Source organism: Cheilinus undulatus, linkage group 5 (genome assembly GCF_018320785.1).
Source record: "Cheilinus undulatus linkage group 5, ASM1832078v1, whole genome shotgun sequence".
Classification (NCBI taxonomy): domain Eukaryota; kingdom Metazoa; phylum Chordata; class Actinopteri; order Labriformes; family Labridae; genus Cheilinus; species Cheilinus undulatus.
In genome coordinates, this window is record NC_054869.1 from 33,353,346 (window position 1) to 33,372,196 (window position 18,851).

The 18,851-nt window shown below is 38.4% G+C and overlaps 1 protein-coding gene across 4 annotated transcripts in view; it reads right to left on the reverse strand.

Annotated features, from left to right (window-relative positions):
* Nucleotides 1–18,851, reverse strand: part of slc23a2 (solute carrier family 23 member 2) — a 59,191-nt gene that overhangs the window by 22,310 nt on the left and 18,030 nt on the right. The window contains exons 2-5 of one of the 4 annotated variants that reach the window (XM_041787081.1): nucleotides 14,226–14,274; nucleotides 9,873–10,108; nucleotides 3,189–3,287; nucleotides 629–745 (exon numbers count right to left, since the gene is read on the reverse strand). In XM_041787081.1, coding sequence (XP_041643015.1) covers nucleotides 629–745; nucleotides 3,189–3,287; nucleotides 9,873–10,108; nucleotides 14,226–14,274 — 501 coding nt within the window. Of the gene's footprint in view, nucleotides 1–628; nucleotides 746–3,188; nucleotides 3,288–9,872; nucleotides 10,112–14,225; nucleotides 14,275–18,851 lie in introns of all 4 variants that reach the window. The other 3 variants (XM_041787080.1, XM_041787084.1, XM_041787082.1) reach the window with 3 other exon arrangements.

Below are 18,851 nucleotides of genomic sequence, written 5' to 3' on the forward strand. Positions count from 1 at the left end.
TTTACTCAGCTGTGCTCTTTTGTTGGGGTAAACATAAAACCAAAACAGAAGAGATTCAAACAAAAGATTCATAATCTATTTGTAGTGCAGAAGGCAGCACAGCAGCTCTTCAGCATTGGCGGTAAATGATATGTTTTCACCGTCAGCACAAAGCAGATGTGGCAGTTCCCTTGCTGCCGACTGTCTCTGTTTCGCAGGTACTTAAGTGCCCACTAAGTCCCTTGCATTGTGTTGTCTTTTCTATGTTTTACAGACACAAAGGAGCTTCTGAGAGGACAAATATGGGCTGTCACAAACACACATTGTGTCATTAACCCACTCACTAACCAACAACACAACCTCTATAACCCAAATCCTATTTCTACGTCTGTGTCCAGGTAGATAATGAATAATATTGTGACTGGTGGAATGAAAAATATTATATTTATATGACAAGCACGTGCAAAGAAATGTGACATTCCTTTATTATACAGGACATGTGTAGGTGTGTATTTTTCAGTTATTATCGTGACACTGACAGATCTGCTATTCTTGCACGAGAACATTTAGATGATTCCTGAAACCTCCTTTAAGTCAGCCAAGCTTCATGAACAAAAAAAGAAAAAATCAGTTAAGTGTGAGGCTTTACCTGTAGACCTAAGAACACACACAGGTACCAAGGTGGAGTATCTTCAATGGTGTAGATCATATCCATCCTCCTGGCATCCATACTGTCTGTGCTGTCTAACGTCTCAGACATTGAGCTCTAACAAACAGTGACACAAAAGAGGATGATCGGATGTTAGTATTTCGATTTTACAGACATGTTTACTTTGCCCTATACATTTCTCTTTCTGTGAAGAGTCAGAGGGATTATATAAGGGGAAAGTAAAGGAGCAGTAGAGAAACACTGTGGGAGAAAATATAACACATAACTTTGTTCTCTCAGCAAAGGAAAATGCACAGTCATGGTGAGATTGACAAAAAACAAAGATGATGAAAGAGGAAAGATAACATGGACACAGATTGATTAGTGAGACACTGCTTTTGGTGTTTCTCCACAGAAAAGACACTGAAGATGACTTGGCATTTTAAAAATAAGAATTCAGTAAGGATCTTTGATGACTTCAAAAATCAAAGCAAATGGTTAGAAATGAGGTTCATAAACAGCTCCTGTCATTTTAAGAGGAAAATACAGTCTTTTTTGAAGATATAACTGGCAACTGGTGATGACTTGGGGATCACAGACACTAGGCAGTCTGTGCCATCTCTACGCATGTTCAACTCCCCCAAATCGAGATAACCCCGTGCCACAATCAAGTAAAGAACACTTCCCTGGCACAAATGGAAGAGGTGGGCTTCAGTACGGTATAACTGTCATGCACATGTACAAGCATGGGTGTTCAACATGGACATTATGTATAATCAATATGACTGTTTCTCTTGACATATATTTTAAACAACTGGGGAGTTCTACAGAATCACAATAGAGTATTTCTCCATTGTGCTAGCTCTGAGCTCGTGGTTCTTGTAAACTGTGTGATTCATTTTATGATGTGATGATATATCTGTGCTCAGATCTGATTGGGCTTGGAGCAGTGTGAGTGCAGGCCAGCAGGGACAATCGTGTTTTAGCATGGTATGGGGCAACTGTGCCTGGTGGGAGTGCACCCTTGGTCAACGTCCTATTTAACCCTATTCTTTATAAGGTTTGAAGAAAGCAACTTAAGTATGAGCTTGTCATGAGCTGTGGGTAGTGACCATGAAGTAGGTATTTCTGGCACAGCTTCACCAACTTCCAAGGTGCATGGAGGATTAATAGTCTCGGAGGAAACCTGATGAAGGCTACAAGTCGAATCACTTTGATCTAAAAAAGTTGTTCTCTTTACTACAAGTGTCGCTGGAGTTTTCTGTTCCTTAGGAGGTTTGCTGAGCTCAAGCCTTGAGATAGAATGAGAGGCTCAAAGATCCAAGGGAAGACTGGAGTAGAGTCACTGCTCCTTTGCATCAAAAGGAGCCAAAAGAAGTAGTTCAGGCATTCGATTAGGATGCTACTTATGGAGGTCTTTGGGAATGTACAACTAAGAGAGGACCCTGGGATAGACCCAAAATTTGAAGCAAGGATTAGATATCCCATCTAGCCTGGGAATATCACTGAATTCTACCAGGAGGAGCTGGAAAACTTAGCTAGAGAGAAGGATGCCTGGGTTGACTCTTTTACTTGCAACCCAACTCCAGATAAGCAGAAGAAGATGGGTGATTAGGAGAAACGTATGTTGGGTGACTAGAGAATAAAAACCTCAGGGATTATAGTTTATATTCCCTACTACAACTGTAGTTGTAGTAGCTGGGGGGGGTATTCTTTATTTGTTTTGACCTCTGGTAAAGCTTAGAAAGAAATTCACAGTAAAAATTCACAGTTAAACACATACCTATCTGATTCACAAACCCAACTACACAAAAACTGAAAAGAAGAACATTTTTTAACAGTGTTCCCTTTCTAAAAAAATTTGTTACTGTTAGCAAAGAGTTCATCTTTGCACTGGGTTATATTTTCTAATGTAAACACTTGGGACAATTTATCTGAGTGACATCAGCCTCACTGTTTACTCTCCTCGCTGCTTTATGAGAGCTGTTGACTCAAACTGAGCATTTTCCACAGCCTCTGCTTCAATTTCAAAACCTACAACAGAGAAAACCCAACAAAGATTTTAATGTGAAGTAGCACAAGAACAAATAAATCAGAGCAGTGACAGTTAGCATTTCCGAGGAAACGGGGTTTTATTTTTTAATCTGTCAGCATGAAAACCTGTTCTTATGTGTGGAAAACTACTCACCCCACATGACTTCTGTAACGGAACAACGCATGCTTGTTTGATTGCATTGTTAACTGATATAGCAGTTGGTGTGCCTGCTGTAGTATTAAACCACACATGTTGTTGTTGCTATGGTGACCTAGATTGTTGCTAACTGTACTTAGGCTGAAAACACTAGGATTACATCTTTACTGCTGTGGGGAAAAGGTGAGGGATTCTCACATATGTGATTATGAGTAAGCTTTTGTAAACCATGTGACTATGTGTCAGTCTCCTCATATAGAAGCTCACTCTGGACTAAAATAATACTTCCAGTAAAAAAAGAAAAAGAAAAGAAGAAAAAAAATATATATGTGGTTAATCTTTCTATATTTATTTTTCATTTAGGTTTACCTTTTCTGCTCCTTGATTCTCTTTAGTGTAGATGGCCATCAGCTCTGTGTTCTCAGTATCCTGGTCTCCACTGGCCCCGCCCACTCCATTGACCACAACCTTATCACACAAACACACAAACAGCTTAGATTTTTAATATCTTATTTCAGTCAATGCAGTGATAGATAAGGCAATCTTAATTACAATGTGAAAAAGCATTCTGGACCTAAGCATACTGTAGATGACGCACACAGATCTTACACATTATTAATCGGCTGATAAAATAACAGGAAAGACAAGCAATGTGAAATCTGAGATAATTTTACCAATGCCGCTCATAAGGGGGGATAAAGGGAGAGCTTTCAGGGGCCCAGTCAAAGCAGGGGCCCATGGAGGTCAGCAAAACCATGGTTAGCAGTAAAGTTAAGCTGTGATAACCACATACTATTTCCAACCTGAATAATAACCACTCTTATCAAAGTAACAAAAATGAATTTCATTTATTTATGCTGAAGTACAATATAGCCTTTTTAAAAAGGTAAACCCCTTTTATAAAAACAAAATGTTAGTAATGTGGACACTGAACTATTAGGAAAGTTAAGTTAGACTCTATAGCTAGGCAATGATGTGCACATATGGTATGTCAGGATGTCAGAAAATAAAAAAGAAGAAACTGAGACAACATTTTTGGACATAGAGTGAATAACTGAATAATTGTGAAAAGAGAAAAATGGGTGAAAAATGGCAAGAATGGGTTGAAATAGTTTTAAAAATGTCAAAAATTGGTTAAAAAAAAAAAAAAAGTACTTCAGCACTACAGCTTCCACCTCTGGAACACTCGGCCTGCAGACATTTGTAGTGCTTCATCTTTGGACATTTTAAAAAAAGTCTTGAGCACCACCTGTTCACCACAGCCTACAGTCCTCACTAAACAACCTCTTACATTCATCCTATCTCTCACATAGTCTGTCCATGTCTTATGTGTTCTTGTAAAGCGTCCTTGGGTTCCTTGTCGATCCTCAGATTCAGGAGGAGCAATGTGGTTTTTCGTCCTGGTCGTGGAACAGTGGACCAGCTCTACACTCCCGGCAGGGTCCTGGAGGGTGCATGGGAGTTTGTCCAACCAGTCTACATGTGTTTTGTGGACCTGGAGAAGGCATTCGACTGTGTCCCATGAGGAATCATGTGGAGGGTGCTCTGGGAGTATGGGGTACTGGACCCCCTGATAAGGGCAGTTTGGTCCCTGTACGACTGGTGCCAGAGCTTGGTCCGCATTGCCGGAAGTAAGTCGGATTCGTTTCCGGTGCGTGTTGGACTCTACCAGGGCTGTCCTTTATCACGGTTCTGTTTATAACTTTCATGGATAGAATTTCTAGGCGCAGCCAGGGCATTGAGAGCGTTCGGTTTGGTGGCCTCAGGATTAGGTCTCTGCTTTTTGCAGATGATATGGTTCTGTTGGCTTCATTAGGCCGTGACCTTCAGCTCTCACTGGAACGGTTTGCAACCAAGCGTGAAGCGGCTGGGATGAGAATCAGCACCTCCAAATCTGAGGCCATGGTCCTCAGTCGGAAAAGGGTGGAATGCCCTCTCCAGGTTGGGAATGAGATTCCCACCCCAAGTGGAGGAGTTCAAGTATCTTGGGGTCTTGTTCACGAGTGAGGGAAGAATGGAGCGGGAAATCGACAGGCATGTCTGGGCTCTCCCTTAGAGATAGGGTGAGAAGCTCGGCCATCCGGAAGAGACTCGGAGTAGAGCCGCTGCTCCTCCGCTTTGAGAGGAGCCAGATGAGGCGGCTTGGGCATCTGGTCCGGATGCCTCTTGGACGCCTCCCTGGTGAGGTGTTCTGGGCAGGTCCCACTGGGCAGAGGCCCTGGGGAAGACCCAGGACACGCTGGAGAGACTATGTTGCTCGGCTGGCCTGGGAACGCCTTGGGATCCTCCGGGAAGAGCTGGACGAAGTGGCTGGGGAGAGGGAAGTCTGGCCTTCCCTGCTTAGGCTGCTGCCCCCATGACCCGATCTCGGATAAGCGGAGGAAGATGGCTGGAGAAAGGGTCAAAAAGTGGTTAAAAAACCTGACAAAAATGGGTGAAAAAGGGCCAAATCTGGCTAAAAGTGGACATTAGAGATTAGAGAACAAAAGTCGGATATAGTACAAAGAACGTTTAAACCAGGTTCATGATTAAAAATATCAAGGTTTGCATCAAAAATGATCCCAAACTAGTAATATTTACATTATATTCTACATTCATATGGCACATCTTGTGTATGCCTACACTACAAAGCTAGCACTGATAGCACACACCAGATATCCAAAGAAAAATCCCTTGGTGTAGGAATCAAATCAAAGGCTTTTAGAGGTGAGTGCAGGTCAAGTTTCAAACTGCATTAGCAACATATGGCTGAGACTGGTAGCGCAAGGAGCAGTCAGGAAATGGAGCATGCCTAGCTATGAAGATCTATATGTGGGTTATATGAGTAGATATCCTAACTAAAAAGCGAGAATTCATCCAAATCAGAGAATTGTTTTTTTTTAACCCAGTCCTAGCATCTTCCAGTTTTCTCAGGATACTGTATGGATGTCAGTGCTTGTGGGAGGTAAAAAAAGGTGCAGGAGAAATGGCTGTCTTCTTTCTTATCTTTCCATCTGAAACAATACTAAAGTTAATGTGTGCATCTTTAGGAAACACTGCAGAAGCTTGGTAAAATGCATTAGCTAACTGGTAGATGAAACAGCGGTGAAGAGCTTGTGAAAGTGTGCAGAGCAGAGATGCAACACGTAGAAAGATGCACATCTTCTGCACCAATCAAACAAAATCCTGTACTTGCTTTAGTGTCTGAGTAGAGGTGTTTGTATGTTTCTCAGTTGTTCAGAGTGCTGTGAAAGATTCCGAAAATAGCCAACACATTGCTGAAAACTGCTCTCTCAATCTGATCACCCACTTCTCTGCACTCTCTCTCTCCACTTGCAGCAGATTTTGGTTGAAACTCAGACTGTATATCTGTTGTTTCTTTCAGAACTTTAGTACTTTTGGTATCATCAATGTAAAAAGAAAAGATACTGTATTGTTAAAAGCAAAGGGTGTTGAAAAAGTTCAAAAGTTTCAAAAAAAAAAAAAATCCAATCTTAGTGTAAACATATGAATGCTGACTCTTGTTTTAAAAAATGTAAAACCCTGAAAATCTGAAAGGATTTCAGTCACCAGAGTAGTGATGTGAATCAAAAAAGACCAAAACATAATAACCTGAGGTATACAAACATTTTCCCAACAAGATGCAAGGAGACTAAAGCATTCAAACACCCTTAACCTGCCAGGAAAGACAGGCTACCATTAAGATGCTTCTACTGCCAAGATTTAAATGTATGTATAATGTAATGTACAGCCACACTTTACTCCTGAGGAAAAGGAAATACCTCTAAATGTATTCATACATTATTCAAATGTTTACATGCTTGACTGTGTCTACTGAGTTTACTAGTGTAAAGACTGTGCAGCAGAGTTTTGACCAAATGTTGGACCCAAACGTGAAACTTCAGGGTCAATTGGGGCACAAACATCTCCCTACAATGCCTAACTGGTAAACACAAGTGTATTAAATACGAGGCACGTTTCATATTCAATTTCCTTTGCACTGATTAGACTCACTCACCATCTCTGTCTTTATTTCTATTTTCAGAATGCTTTGTACTTTTCAAAAGATTTTTTTCCCCCTTGTAAATCCATTTCACAGCATGCGAGACATTAAGTATGAGAAAGATTGTTGTTGAAGACAATGAAATGATCATGAAGATCATAGTGCTCATCTGTTTTATACAGAATTAGATTTATATTAAACTGAACATTCAAGGTTATTTTCCTTTATGTGTGTGTATTACACAGAGTGTATTTCTTTCTTTGTAGAGGAGGGAAGTTATGGGAAGAAGATAAAGGCTTAGGGCACATTGTGTCCTTTTAATTGATTGTTTACAATCAATTAAAAAATGTGGACAGTTGTACGATCAATGAAATGAAGCAAGGTGCAATTAATGAATTTTTTTAGTGTTTTGTTAATTTTTCTTATATATAGTTGTTTCTGCACATCCCAGAGTCAGTTTGGTGGCTTTTTAAAGCACACTGATCTTCACAAACTCTTGACACAGACATCTGGCTATCTATAGTGGCTACATTCTTCACTAGGTTAATCTGCTTATTGCTAATTTTCAAAGACTGCAAAATTGCTCTGGACAGTTTCCACACAAGGGGTTATAGAAGTTATTTGGCTGAAAAACTCGCAGAAAATGTCATCCTGCTGCAAGAATAAGCAGAATTAATCACCAGCTTAGATAAAACAGTCAGCTGGGTCCCTACACTGGCCATCACAGTACAAGAATTTTAAAATTCAATATGTTACAAGTAAAAATTAAATACCTGTGTCAGTACCATGGTAACAAAAGTACTGTAGAAATCTTCAGTGTGCGATGTCAACTTTTTCTTGTTTTTAATTACCAGAAAACTGCTGTCCGTTTTGCTGAATTCATTTCTCTCCTATGTACCTGATGTATTTTTTAACGACTTTGTTCTTTCCAATACTATTGATCATTAATATAACAGAGATTTATACTTTATGGATACCATGTGCTTTTAAAACAATTCAAAGTGTTAAAAATTTAACTGTAGTACCAACATTACTGCTGCTTTGACCACAACATACTAAAAATGACACATAATTAGTAGGGCTGTCAAAGCATTATATTTATAGTCAGGGTTTACTACTTCTCTGTAGTTAATTGAAATATTCAAATGTTGAAATTCCAGTAATTTGCACTTACATGTTTTTTTACACTTTATTTTAGTTTGCATTTTTATGAACAGATAAGAACAATGTAACAATACAAACAAAAAGTTGGTCAACCATCTATCTCAGCACACGCCAGTTCATATAATGGTAAACTAACCATTATAATCATCTTGTGAAAATTTCCCTCCCCTTTGATTAAGCGAAAAAGTCATTTTTGCCATATTTTCAACACCAGTTTCAATATCTATCCAGTCAGTCTCTGTTGGAGATATGGGCTGCAACCACCTTCTCCTTACTGCTTTTTTGCTAGCTGCTAGTAGTAAGTTTATTAGATACTTATCCTGTGCTGAAAAGTGAGCAGCAACGTTCCCCAAATAAATAGTTAAAAAAGAAAAATCAGTCTCATTTTTATCTCATTATTAAAGTGAGCCCAATTAGCAGGTATCTAAAAACATTTTTTCCACATAAGATTTTTCTGATATTTTCTTAAAGTTCTCCATTTGAGGAGATTGAGCAGTAAGAAGTAATACCAGATCGATACCAGTTCTTAAACCTTTCTTGCTGGTATAAAGTTTGGATCAAACGCTATCCACCTTAGCTGTCTGGACTATCTCTCAAGTGATGATGATTTACATTCTGTTGACCAGAGTCTGAGAGGGAGCTTTGCACATTGATTTAAGCTCTTAATGTGTTTCTCATATAAGGTTTTACTGCCAAGTAAGGATTGTACAGGTATTTCTAACTGTAAGGTTTCCAGGTCCTTCCACTTTGCTGTATACTCTATTAACAGCAGCATGCTAAAGGCCTTAATTATGCTGCCTTGTAGTAGTCTATCAAGCATGGTGGTGATCTACCCCCCCTTCTCTTTTCTTAATTGCAACATTCTGAACTGGATTCTTGGTCTTTTAAAATCCCTTGAAATCCACTTATCCCAGTCATTAAATTGTTTTGGAGAGACCTCAACTGGTAAAGATTGAAAGGAATAAAGCAATCGGGAAGCATATTCATTTTAACTGAGTCTATCCTATTGTGCATATCAAAGGGAAGTTGAGGCTAACCTCTCCATGTCTGACTTGATACTCATGGGACTAAAGTTGCTATCATATATTCATTTAAAACTGTGGATTTGTGTACCATCTTAGATATCCTGGTTTAAAACAGACCTGCCCTTATTTTGAAAGAAAATATGGAACTTCGGGTAGATAAAAGGTTATGACATGAACTAAACCATGGAAATTGAAAATGAAATAAGGGAACAGTAATAAAGGTTAATATTTGATATCACAAGGTGCAGGTGATTTTTGACTTGTCCAATGAGCAGTGTGGTTTTTATTTTAAGTCAAATGAAACTTCAAAGAGCAGTGGCGTTCTTTTTTAACATCACTGTGGCTGCAGGGAGACGATGCAATGGCTTAACCAAAGTGTACTAAAAGGAGCATGCGGTTTATTGTGATAAAAAAAATAATCCTGTCATTATTTATCTTAATTAATAAAACTTTAAAATACCAACCTGCAAACCATTGGATTTAGTTAAGAAAACAGTTTTATGTAAAGTTTTCTTTTGGTTACCAAATCCATGGTCTCTTTGGCTTCTTGGTGTAACAATGCTTTGGCCTAGTGTTTCGAAAATAAATAAAAGAAACTGATGAATGGAGGGGCAGTAGCAGCATGCACCAACAGGCTCTGGGTTGTACAGATTGTGTGTGTGTACTCAGGCCTGCTGCTTACTAAAGCATTCCAAGGAAAAGTGATGCCAGATCCGAGCTTGCAAGTCAAAGAAAGAGCTGAAAACGTGTAGAGGAGGAGGATTACAGCAGTAATTATAAGGTTGGGTGAATAAAGACCAAACCCATTTTTGTTTGTGTTTAGCTGTATTAAATTCCTTTGGGCATGCCCACAACGTCTTTCTTATAATAGTTAATGCATACCGGAATGGGGTAGAAATCTGCCCCATGCTTGCTCTCCTCTTCATATCGTCCTCCCTCACTACTGCCGTCCATTGACTTGGAGGTGGTGTTCTTCCCTACGCCCATCCTTGTGTCTTTGTTGTCCTCCCCCTCCTCCTCGTCTTCCTCTTCTCTTCCTGTCCCTCCTCTGTCTCGCACTGATGTGAAAACTGCAGACGAATCCTTCAGTCCAATTACATCGTCCAGGACTGCCTCACCTGCTTGGAAAAAAAGAAAACAGACAAACGGAGAGACATAAATGTCTCTTTTAATAACTTTGATTGTTTGTTTATCCAAACTAGCCTGCTTATTGACTTATTCTTTTCTGGAAAGCTGAAGAATATTTACGGCAAACGTTTATTAATTAGGACAAAATGACATTCTGTTTTCGGAAAAATGTGTGTGCTTTTCTTTGTTTGAAGTTTCTTTGAGCTGTTGTGGTTCATTTGGTAACTGAGCAGATTACAAAGGATTATTTACACTATATGTTTTAACCTTTGTAGCCGGACAAGGTGATTAATCAATCTAGAGTGAGAACTGCTGATCATTTTTCTGATTATGTATCAATCTTAAGTAACCTTTGGGGGAAAGAAGGGATATTACAGGATTATTCAGACAAAACTAAAAATTAAAAGTCTTGTAGAAATGACAAAGGACAAATTTGATTCAGTGGAACCAAACAAATAATGAAAAAAAGACTACAATTCTCAGCAATAAATGGTTAATTGCTGCCTACATCAGTCATAGCCTCATAAACTCAAAAAGAGAGGTGAAAGGAAAAATACAGACACAGGATGATATGTAAAGGGTAAGGGGAAAAAAAGAGTGAAAAATGTAGAGTAAATTGGTAGAGAAGAGGACAAGAGTTTTAAAAATGGAGAGATGGAGGAAGATGTTGAAAAGGGTGCAGTGGGAGGAGAGGAAGGACAATGTCAGGGCTGGTTCTGCCTCTTTGTAGTTGTGGTTTTATATTTAACTTTTGTTCCTGTAAAAAACAACATACTGAGCATCCCCGTTCTCTGGCTGTCACAGGAGAACCTTTTGGAAAAGTAGGTTCATTTTTCTTTTCATGTATCATTATTAACTGTCACACACTAAAGGTAGGAGAGTCACAAATAAGAAAAGTGAAATGTTGCCAAGATATCAGCATTGGGAGCTGTCACTCAGATATCTGACAAATCTAATAGACTAAATATCATGAGAGCTGTTTTTATTTAGTTTCATGCATCTGTTCACCCTTTAGGACAGAGAAGAGAAGCTTGTACATGCATGAGCAGAAACTGTTTTAAAACAGTAAAATTTTACAATTTTTAAGCCACTTTTTTGACAGGAAAAAAAGTCAAAATGAACCAAAATAAGAATTGATCATTCATCTTTCTTAGATAAAAATTAGGATTATTAGGACTGCTTATGGTCCAACATGTAGAATTTTCATGCTGAAATGACTAAAGTAATTTAAAGAATGACTTCTTCTATGTTTTATATGTTTTCAGTTGAGTACTTGCATTGGCTAAAATATTTCTAATAGTTTTTAAAGCCACACAAGTACTTAGTTTCTATCATTGTTAGGAGGTGTGTCTTGTCATGGAGGTGGCTATGACTGTGCTGCTGCCATAACTACTAAAACATTTATCTGAGGACAAAGGTTTGAAACACTAGACTTGATCAGTGGTTCCCAACCTGGGGTCCAGGCACCCCTAAAGGGGCCGTGTGTCCCTGTCTGCTCTGACATTGTCAAATTTATATATTTTTAACTATGATTAGAAACATAATGTAGTAGTAATCTAAAAGATGAACAAACATGTTAGTGTAAAGTTAAAAAAATGGAGGGGGGCTTTAATTAGATATGAGTAGGGGGTCCAAAGGAAAAAAGGTTAGAAATCACTGGACTAGATGATACAGCAAAGACTATTTAAGGAATTTAAAGCTGTTACTGTATGCTGCCATTCTGGTGCTGTATCTTGGCCATGTTTGTGTCGCTTTTTTAGATGCAATTCCCACAATAAGGGGAAAATGCAGTTAAAAGTGGCCTTCCACTTTGTGCAGTGAGCTACCTGCGAATTATTCTGGGAACTCTTGCAGCACAAATCAGGATGGCTACTTTTATTGGCCCCCCCTCCTCCGTCCCAGCATTTCAGGGACTGACCATCTGTTTAATCATTAATTTTTCATTGGATTAATAATTGCACAAAACGATGCTTTATGTCTGCTTGAAATTGATTTTGCGCAGATTGATGCACTATTGGTTAGATAAATACAATACTGAATGCCTCTGCAGACCACGCTCTCATAAAGCATAAAAACAGAAGTTTCAGTAAAAGTATCTTACAGCATTGCTTTATATAATTCCGTCTTCCGACAGCCTGAATCAAAGCCAGTACCAACACGACAGAGTTATTAAAACTAGCCAAAAGCTAACAAAGTCCTGGGAACTTCTCTCTAATTTTCCACTGTAGATTAGTTGGATTTGGATTGGACTTTCATTTCCCGTTTGTAAATCCCATCTAAATACTTAAATCAGTTTACCAGCAGATTTCATAAATGCTTAAAGTGTAGTCTATACTGTATAAGATCTTTGTTATTTCAAAATTGAACTTAGAAATTTCTTGAGAAATAAATGGAAACATGATTAAGGAGACTTCATGAAGAATAAAGACCATATCCCCAACCAAACAAATAATCTATCACCAAAGCCAAATAAATCTAAGTTAGTGTACAACAGGGAAGGAATATTTCTTCTTTAAAGACGCGATTCACAGAGTAGGTAAATCAAGCTCTCAGATGATATCTCTGACATCCTGTTCACTGTATTTAACAGAAACAATAATGTTTTGTTTTTGGGACAATATCATCATGTTGAGGTTCACTGAGGTAGACTGCATTAGTCAGCACAGCAACCACATCCCACTGTAACTCAAACACTGAAACTCAGAGAAAGGCATTCATCATCAAAAATGTAACTGTTAATCCATTAACACAGACATTAATTTAACAGATAACAGTTAATATGTAAATTCTGCTCATATTCAATGCAAATCAACATTAACGTTTTACTTTTCTCAACTCAGAGCCCCAGACTGTCACAGTGTTTTTATTTATTTATTTTAAAAGGATCTGTTTGATCCAAATCCATAGATTTCATCCAAACACATTAAATCCAATCCAAACAGATCCATGGATTGCTTACCAGATCGATAAAAGAAACCTTTTTTTTTTGTTTTAAATTGCTGTATCAGAGTTTCAGAGGAATGTAACTTCATGTAGGTCAAGCAGCCTTTCACAATAAAAGCACCCGGGTTGTTCTGGCTGGTTATTAAATAAGCTTTCAAAAGTACATTGGCTTTTTTTATTAGTCAAAAAACAACACCAATAATAAACGGATGAACAGATGTGTACCAAGCTCTACTGATACTGTTCCCAATCAACACAAGAGTAAATGCCAAAGGTAATCTCAATCTCAATGTCAATATAAGCCTCTAAACAAAGAAAAACTCATGAACAGATAAGAGTAGGTCGGTGGACAACCTACTGAAAGATCATGTTTCCTGCATCAAACTGGACTTGAACACCAAATTTTCTTCACTGAAAAATTCATTTCATAAATCAGTGAGAAATAACTTAACAAACCAACCTTGATTTTATATAATACTTGTATAACTAGTTCCCAATACAAGCCTGTGTTTCTTCTTTTGCCAAATCTGTTTTCATTAAGGGTGTCTAATTGTTAAATTACTTTGCTTTTCATGCTTAGTTTTTAGATATGTATGTTTGAAAAAGAACAAAGATCTTTTGTGAGTGTTTAATCCCCAAAACTGATTTAACATGAGATATTCTTGTCATTATATACACTCACAATCACTATTCAGCACACTTCAGCACATCATCTTGATCATGCCTAAATGCAATGGCTGCTGCCATGTGATTGGCTGATTAGATATATGCATTAATGAGCAGCTGAAGAGGTCAGCCTAAATTTTAGTGAGAGTATATTGTATGCATAAAAATCCCCAAGCATGTCTCAGAATTACCCTGAATGCACATCAAATATATTTTGAAAACTAGAATTAATTAATTTTATAAATGTAAGATCTGAGCTCTTACATAAAAAAACACCAAGAACTTCTTGAAACGTTGTTAAAAAAAAAAGTTCATTTACTGTCTGTTGTTCACAAACAACGAGTTACAATTTAAATTAACAGTAGAAGCCTATACCCCAAACACTGTGCCCCGATACCACCTCTCCTCTTTTTTAAAATTTATTTCTATTTATTTTATCCCACAACCTCCTCTCCCACCCTCTGCTTGCAGTGAAAAATGTTGGGATAAGTGTAATACCTAGTTGACACATCCCATCACTCCTGTCAAGCTGGGCGGCTGGGAGCATCTGTGTGGAAGGGGCAAGAGAGAGAGGGAGAGGAGAGGAGAGCAGAAGAAGAAAGGAAGATAGGAAAGAGAGGAGGAGACCGGGGGAGAGGCAGAGAGGAGGAGGAGGTAGGAGGGTCAAGGGTAAGGAGGAGGGAGGTGAGACATATGTTAATTTGACAGACAGCATTTAATCACAAGCAAAAGTTAGTGTGTAGCGCTGCTGATGTGTTGAGTTTACTTTAGACTCTCAGATGAGATGTGGATTTAAAGATGCAGCTAGAATTAATTATGCTGCAGTGAATTTTACCCCCCATTTAAGGGGAAATGAAAGGACAGAGATAGAGACAACAAACAGATGGACAGAGCCAGGATACGCCTTAAAACAGGAAAAGCTGCGATTCAAATGAGCTTTGCAATGTTGTTGAGTCAGGCTACTTTCCCTGTCAGGTTCAACATGGATTTACTGGAAATTGATCCTTTACTGAAGAGGATGGATCATTACTGTGCTGGAGGATGTTAAGGGGAACTTGAGAAAACCTCTTGTCTTTACCCCAAAAAGTAACATTAAAATGCATAAATGACCAATTAAAACAAAGAACTGATGAAACATGTTTGAAAAGAACTACTGTCTTTTTATATAATATATCTGCAATTTAAATTCAATAATAAAGTAGTTTCCATTATTACAAGGAAAAAACTGCACATGCACGTTCATGTAAAGCTGGAAGAAGACATTTCTTTAGGATTGAAATGCCAACCCCTTTTTTGTTGATTTGGCAATCACTCTTCTTACTGGCAACAAAATTACATTCATCAAGTCAAGAACTAACAGCACCGATACAGAAACTCCAAAAGGCAGGCAAATGAACAGCAAGAAGATTAGAGTTGTACACACTGAAAATTAAGGCAGAGGCTGATTCCAATACTGAGGCTTGAAATAACAATTTAGCTAAGACTGATTTTTTTTAAACAGTTGTTTTGGTGAAAGACTCCTAGTATGTCAACATTTTCTGTCACATTTGACCATGAAATCAGATACGAGTTTATCTAACTGGTCACCTTTTCTGTCCTTTAAAAAGCCTCTTTTTGACTCAGCAGCTTAACATACCAGATGGCAGCCTGAATTTGATTTGACACAAGAGATTAACATCGGTAATAATAATAAGTTTATTTATATAGCACCTTTCAAGAACAGCAAGGTCACAGAGTGCTTTACAAAAAAGTAAAAGAAACACAAGCAATTAATGCAAAGGTACAATAAGAGAATACACAGTGCAACAGATATCTGTTACTGCCACATAAACATGAACAGGCATTGTTTGGAAACCGGGCCGATATCGGTGGATACTGATGTTAAACCAATGCATCTGTGCATCCCTACAGAGGACCGTTTAAGCTGTCAACCAAAAAACTCAGTTCACCATAGCGGTCACTGACCCGACTTGCCTCTTCTAGGCTGGCCACATACAACAGGATTTTAAGCCCAATCTGAGGCAAGATTTGCCTCTCTGATGAGCGTGGTTGCGTATCCCGGGTTGCAAACTACTATTTGTCTGAATATTCCTCAAGTGTGTGGTGTCAATATGATCATTTTACTGCTCCGAATCACGTCATAGCCTCCTAGACCCGGATCATAAATGTCAAACATGTTTGATATTTGCAAGTCTAGATGGTAGTGCCTGCAACAGAGTACCCATAACAACCAATGAGAGCGAGCAGACCGGATAGCATCACTAGCCGGATCGTACTTTCACTGCTCACAAACATAAACAAAAAAACAAAATTTCATTCTAGGCAGGATTTCATCCTAATTCTTCTCCTCATTTTATATTTTTTGCAGCACCTGTAACCCATGCCAGGGCAGCCTGTGGTGGAGGGACAGCAAGCCGTTGGTATTGACAGCAATCAGTTTGTTTTTACTTTGAGGTCATGATCATGCGAGGTCGCTGGCAGGTCGGTAGGTGTGTGGTCTCAGTGTTCTGACGGTCTGGCTTAGTCGTCTAGTGTGTGTTCAGGGGATTAAAGGTGAAAAAACGTTTGAAAGTGTCCTCAAGTCTGATGTCTCTCACATTTAAAACCATGTAATATTTGAAAATTGTCAATTGTGTGGCCAGCATTAGGGGGACTGGCAGAAGTCTGATCCCTTGTCCCAATCCTGTATCTGACACTGTGCACACTAGCCTGCAGTGAAAATGATTAGAGATGGACTGATTGACTGGTTGAACATGGTACTGGTCAATATTTGTCCTGCTGACACACATCAGCCCACTGACAAAAATGAGACATGTTGCTTGATGTCAGTAGCAGGTGTGTTTGATGTGTTGCATCAATTTAAGTTGGCAAGCTAGAACATCTAAGTGATAATTCAGAAAAGAGGCTTTTTTTATTGGTCAGATTTTATTTTCCTTTTTTGGGTCAAATGTGAAAGGAAATGTTCATTCCATTACCTTACCATTTAAGGTAAACTTCAGCAAAATGCTGTTTGTAGGACATGCAATGGTGGTGTTGAAGAGGAGAGCCTTCTAATAACAATTTATATACATCAAATTCAACTGTTAATTTCCCAAATTGTTATTCTAATCACTGTTATCAGTCCTGAATTTCACAGTAGCTGCTTCTCTGGTAGTAGTGCTAGAGATTGAATGAGAAGAAAAATAATTTGTCAATCCTCTTTTTGAACATATTCCTTCTCAGGGAAAATTTTAATGCCTCTTTTAAGTAGGGATGCACGATATTATTGGCATGATATTGGTATCGGCAGATACTAGCGTAAAGTGAATTATCTCATTGGCAGATATGAAAAGTTCTGCCGATATTTAGAGCCGATATTTTAGCCATAAAAATCTGCCTTTATTAGCTGTAAATATCCACTGTCAGCTCTTTTTCTTTATTCATCAGCATTCCTCATGCCCTGTTCAGACAAGAGCAAACGATCACCTATTCACGCGTTCTAGATACATGTAAATACTAGCATAATTTTTTAAATCTCCTCATATCAATAATTAACTTAAAGCTGTTAGTTGCCTGATTTTAATAATTAGCTAGCTATGCTATTATCTGCCAATATCTACTTACATTATAATCATAATATTGCGGAGGTACTACTACCTTTTGTGGCACAAATTTTATATTAAAGTTAACTCAAATTAAATAAAAGATCACCAAAAACACAACAACATAAGCCACATCATAATGAAACATTTATGTAATGATGGGACTAAAAATCCCTAGAAAGCCTGGGTTTTTGTTACAGCACATGAAAACAGAGCATGAGTGACCTCAGAGCTTCTCAGCCTAAGGCTGTGTCAGTACTGAGAGTCAGTTCTGAGATGTTGAGCGTGAGAGAAAATGTCCCAGCAGTCCCTGGGTGACTTAAACTCTGATGAAGCATGAGCCAACACCAGAAGAGCCATGCCATGGTAGCATTTCATCCTCAAATGCCTCTTTCCCCAATGACGCCTGGGAGACAGAAACAGTCTACTCATCCCTGTGTTTTCTGTCTGGTGATGTTGAAAACACACGTACTCACACATGCAGAGACAAACGACATCAGACAAGCGGAAAGAAAAACACAGAGAGCTAAAGCAAAAGTAGGGGGAACTGAAACGGAGTTTGTGTGATTATGTAACAGCAGAGAAATCTGCAGGTTTAATACACACAAAATAACATCTCAAATTATGTTTTAAAAGAGGATATTGAACAAGTAAAAAAAAGAAAAGGAGGTCTGAGAAAATGAGAATAAGGGAGTAAAAAGACATTGTAGTGGTAATTTTAACTCATCCTAGAATATGCAGGCTGGAGGACAGAGTTACCACCCGGATCTATAACCATGGTAACCTGATCTGTGGATTTGTGTGCAGGCTTGTGCCTTATTGTGTGGGATTTTCCACCGAAGGAAGACTTCACACCAGATGTTTGCGTTTGTGCTTCTTCTCTGTTGCTAAATCTGTGTTAGTGAGTATCACTTCCATCCCCTCCAGATGTTGATCTACAATTGAATCAAAAGTTTCGCTCAATACAAAGCCTGCAGCTGGTGTGGAGTAAGGGAAAGTTTAATATTTCATACCTTTAAAGAAAATCACATTACATCTTTGTATGAATTTGTTTTGACCTGTTGAATCTTAAAGATTAAAAAAGCTATAAACCGATGAAAGATACTGCTGTTATGACATGCTTAAAGGGGTAAGGTAGTATTTTTGAAATGGGGTTGTTTGAGGTTTGAGGTATGTGGTGTGCCAAGGTAGTGCAACAACAAAGTGCCTTGCAAGTGGAATAGTAAAGCAGTGAGGATTTTATCAGTATAGCATACATTTACCCTCTATATTGGCGCAAATGATCCTGTCTGCAGTGATGTATTTGCCCCCTTCCTGATTTCTTTCTTCTTTTATTGCATATTTTTCACAGTTAAATTTCTTAGATCTTACAGCAAGTTTTAATTTTGTACAAAGATAACCCGAGTAAATACAAAATGCAGTTTTCAAATGATGATTTCAAAAATCAAGGGAAAAAAGCCATCAAGACCTACCTGGCCCTAAGTGAAAGAGTAGTTGCCCCCTAACAGGTGGGAAGGAGATAACTGGCAATGAGTCTTTCACA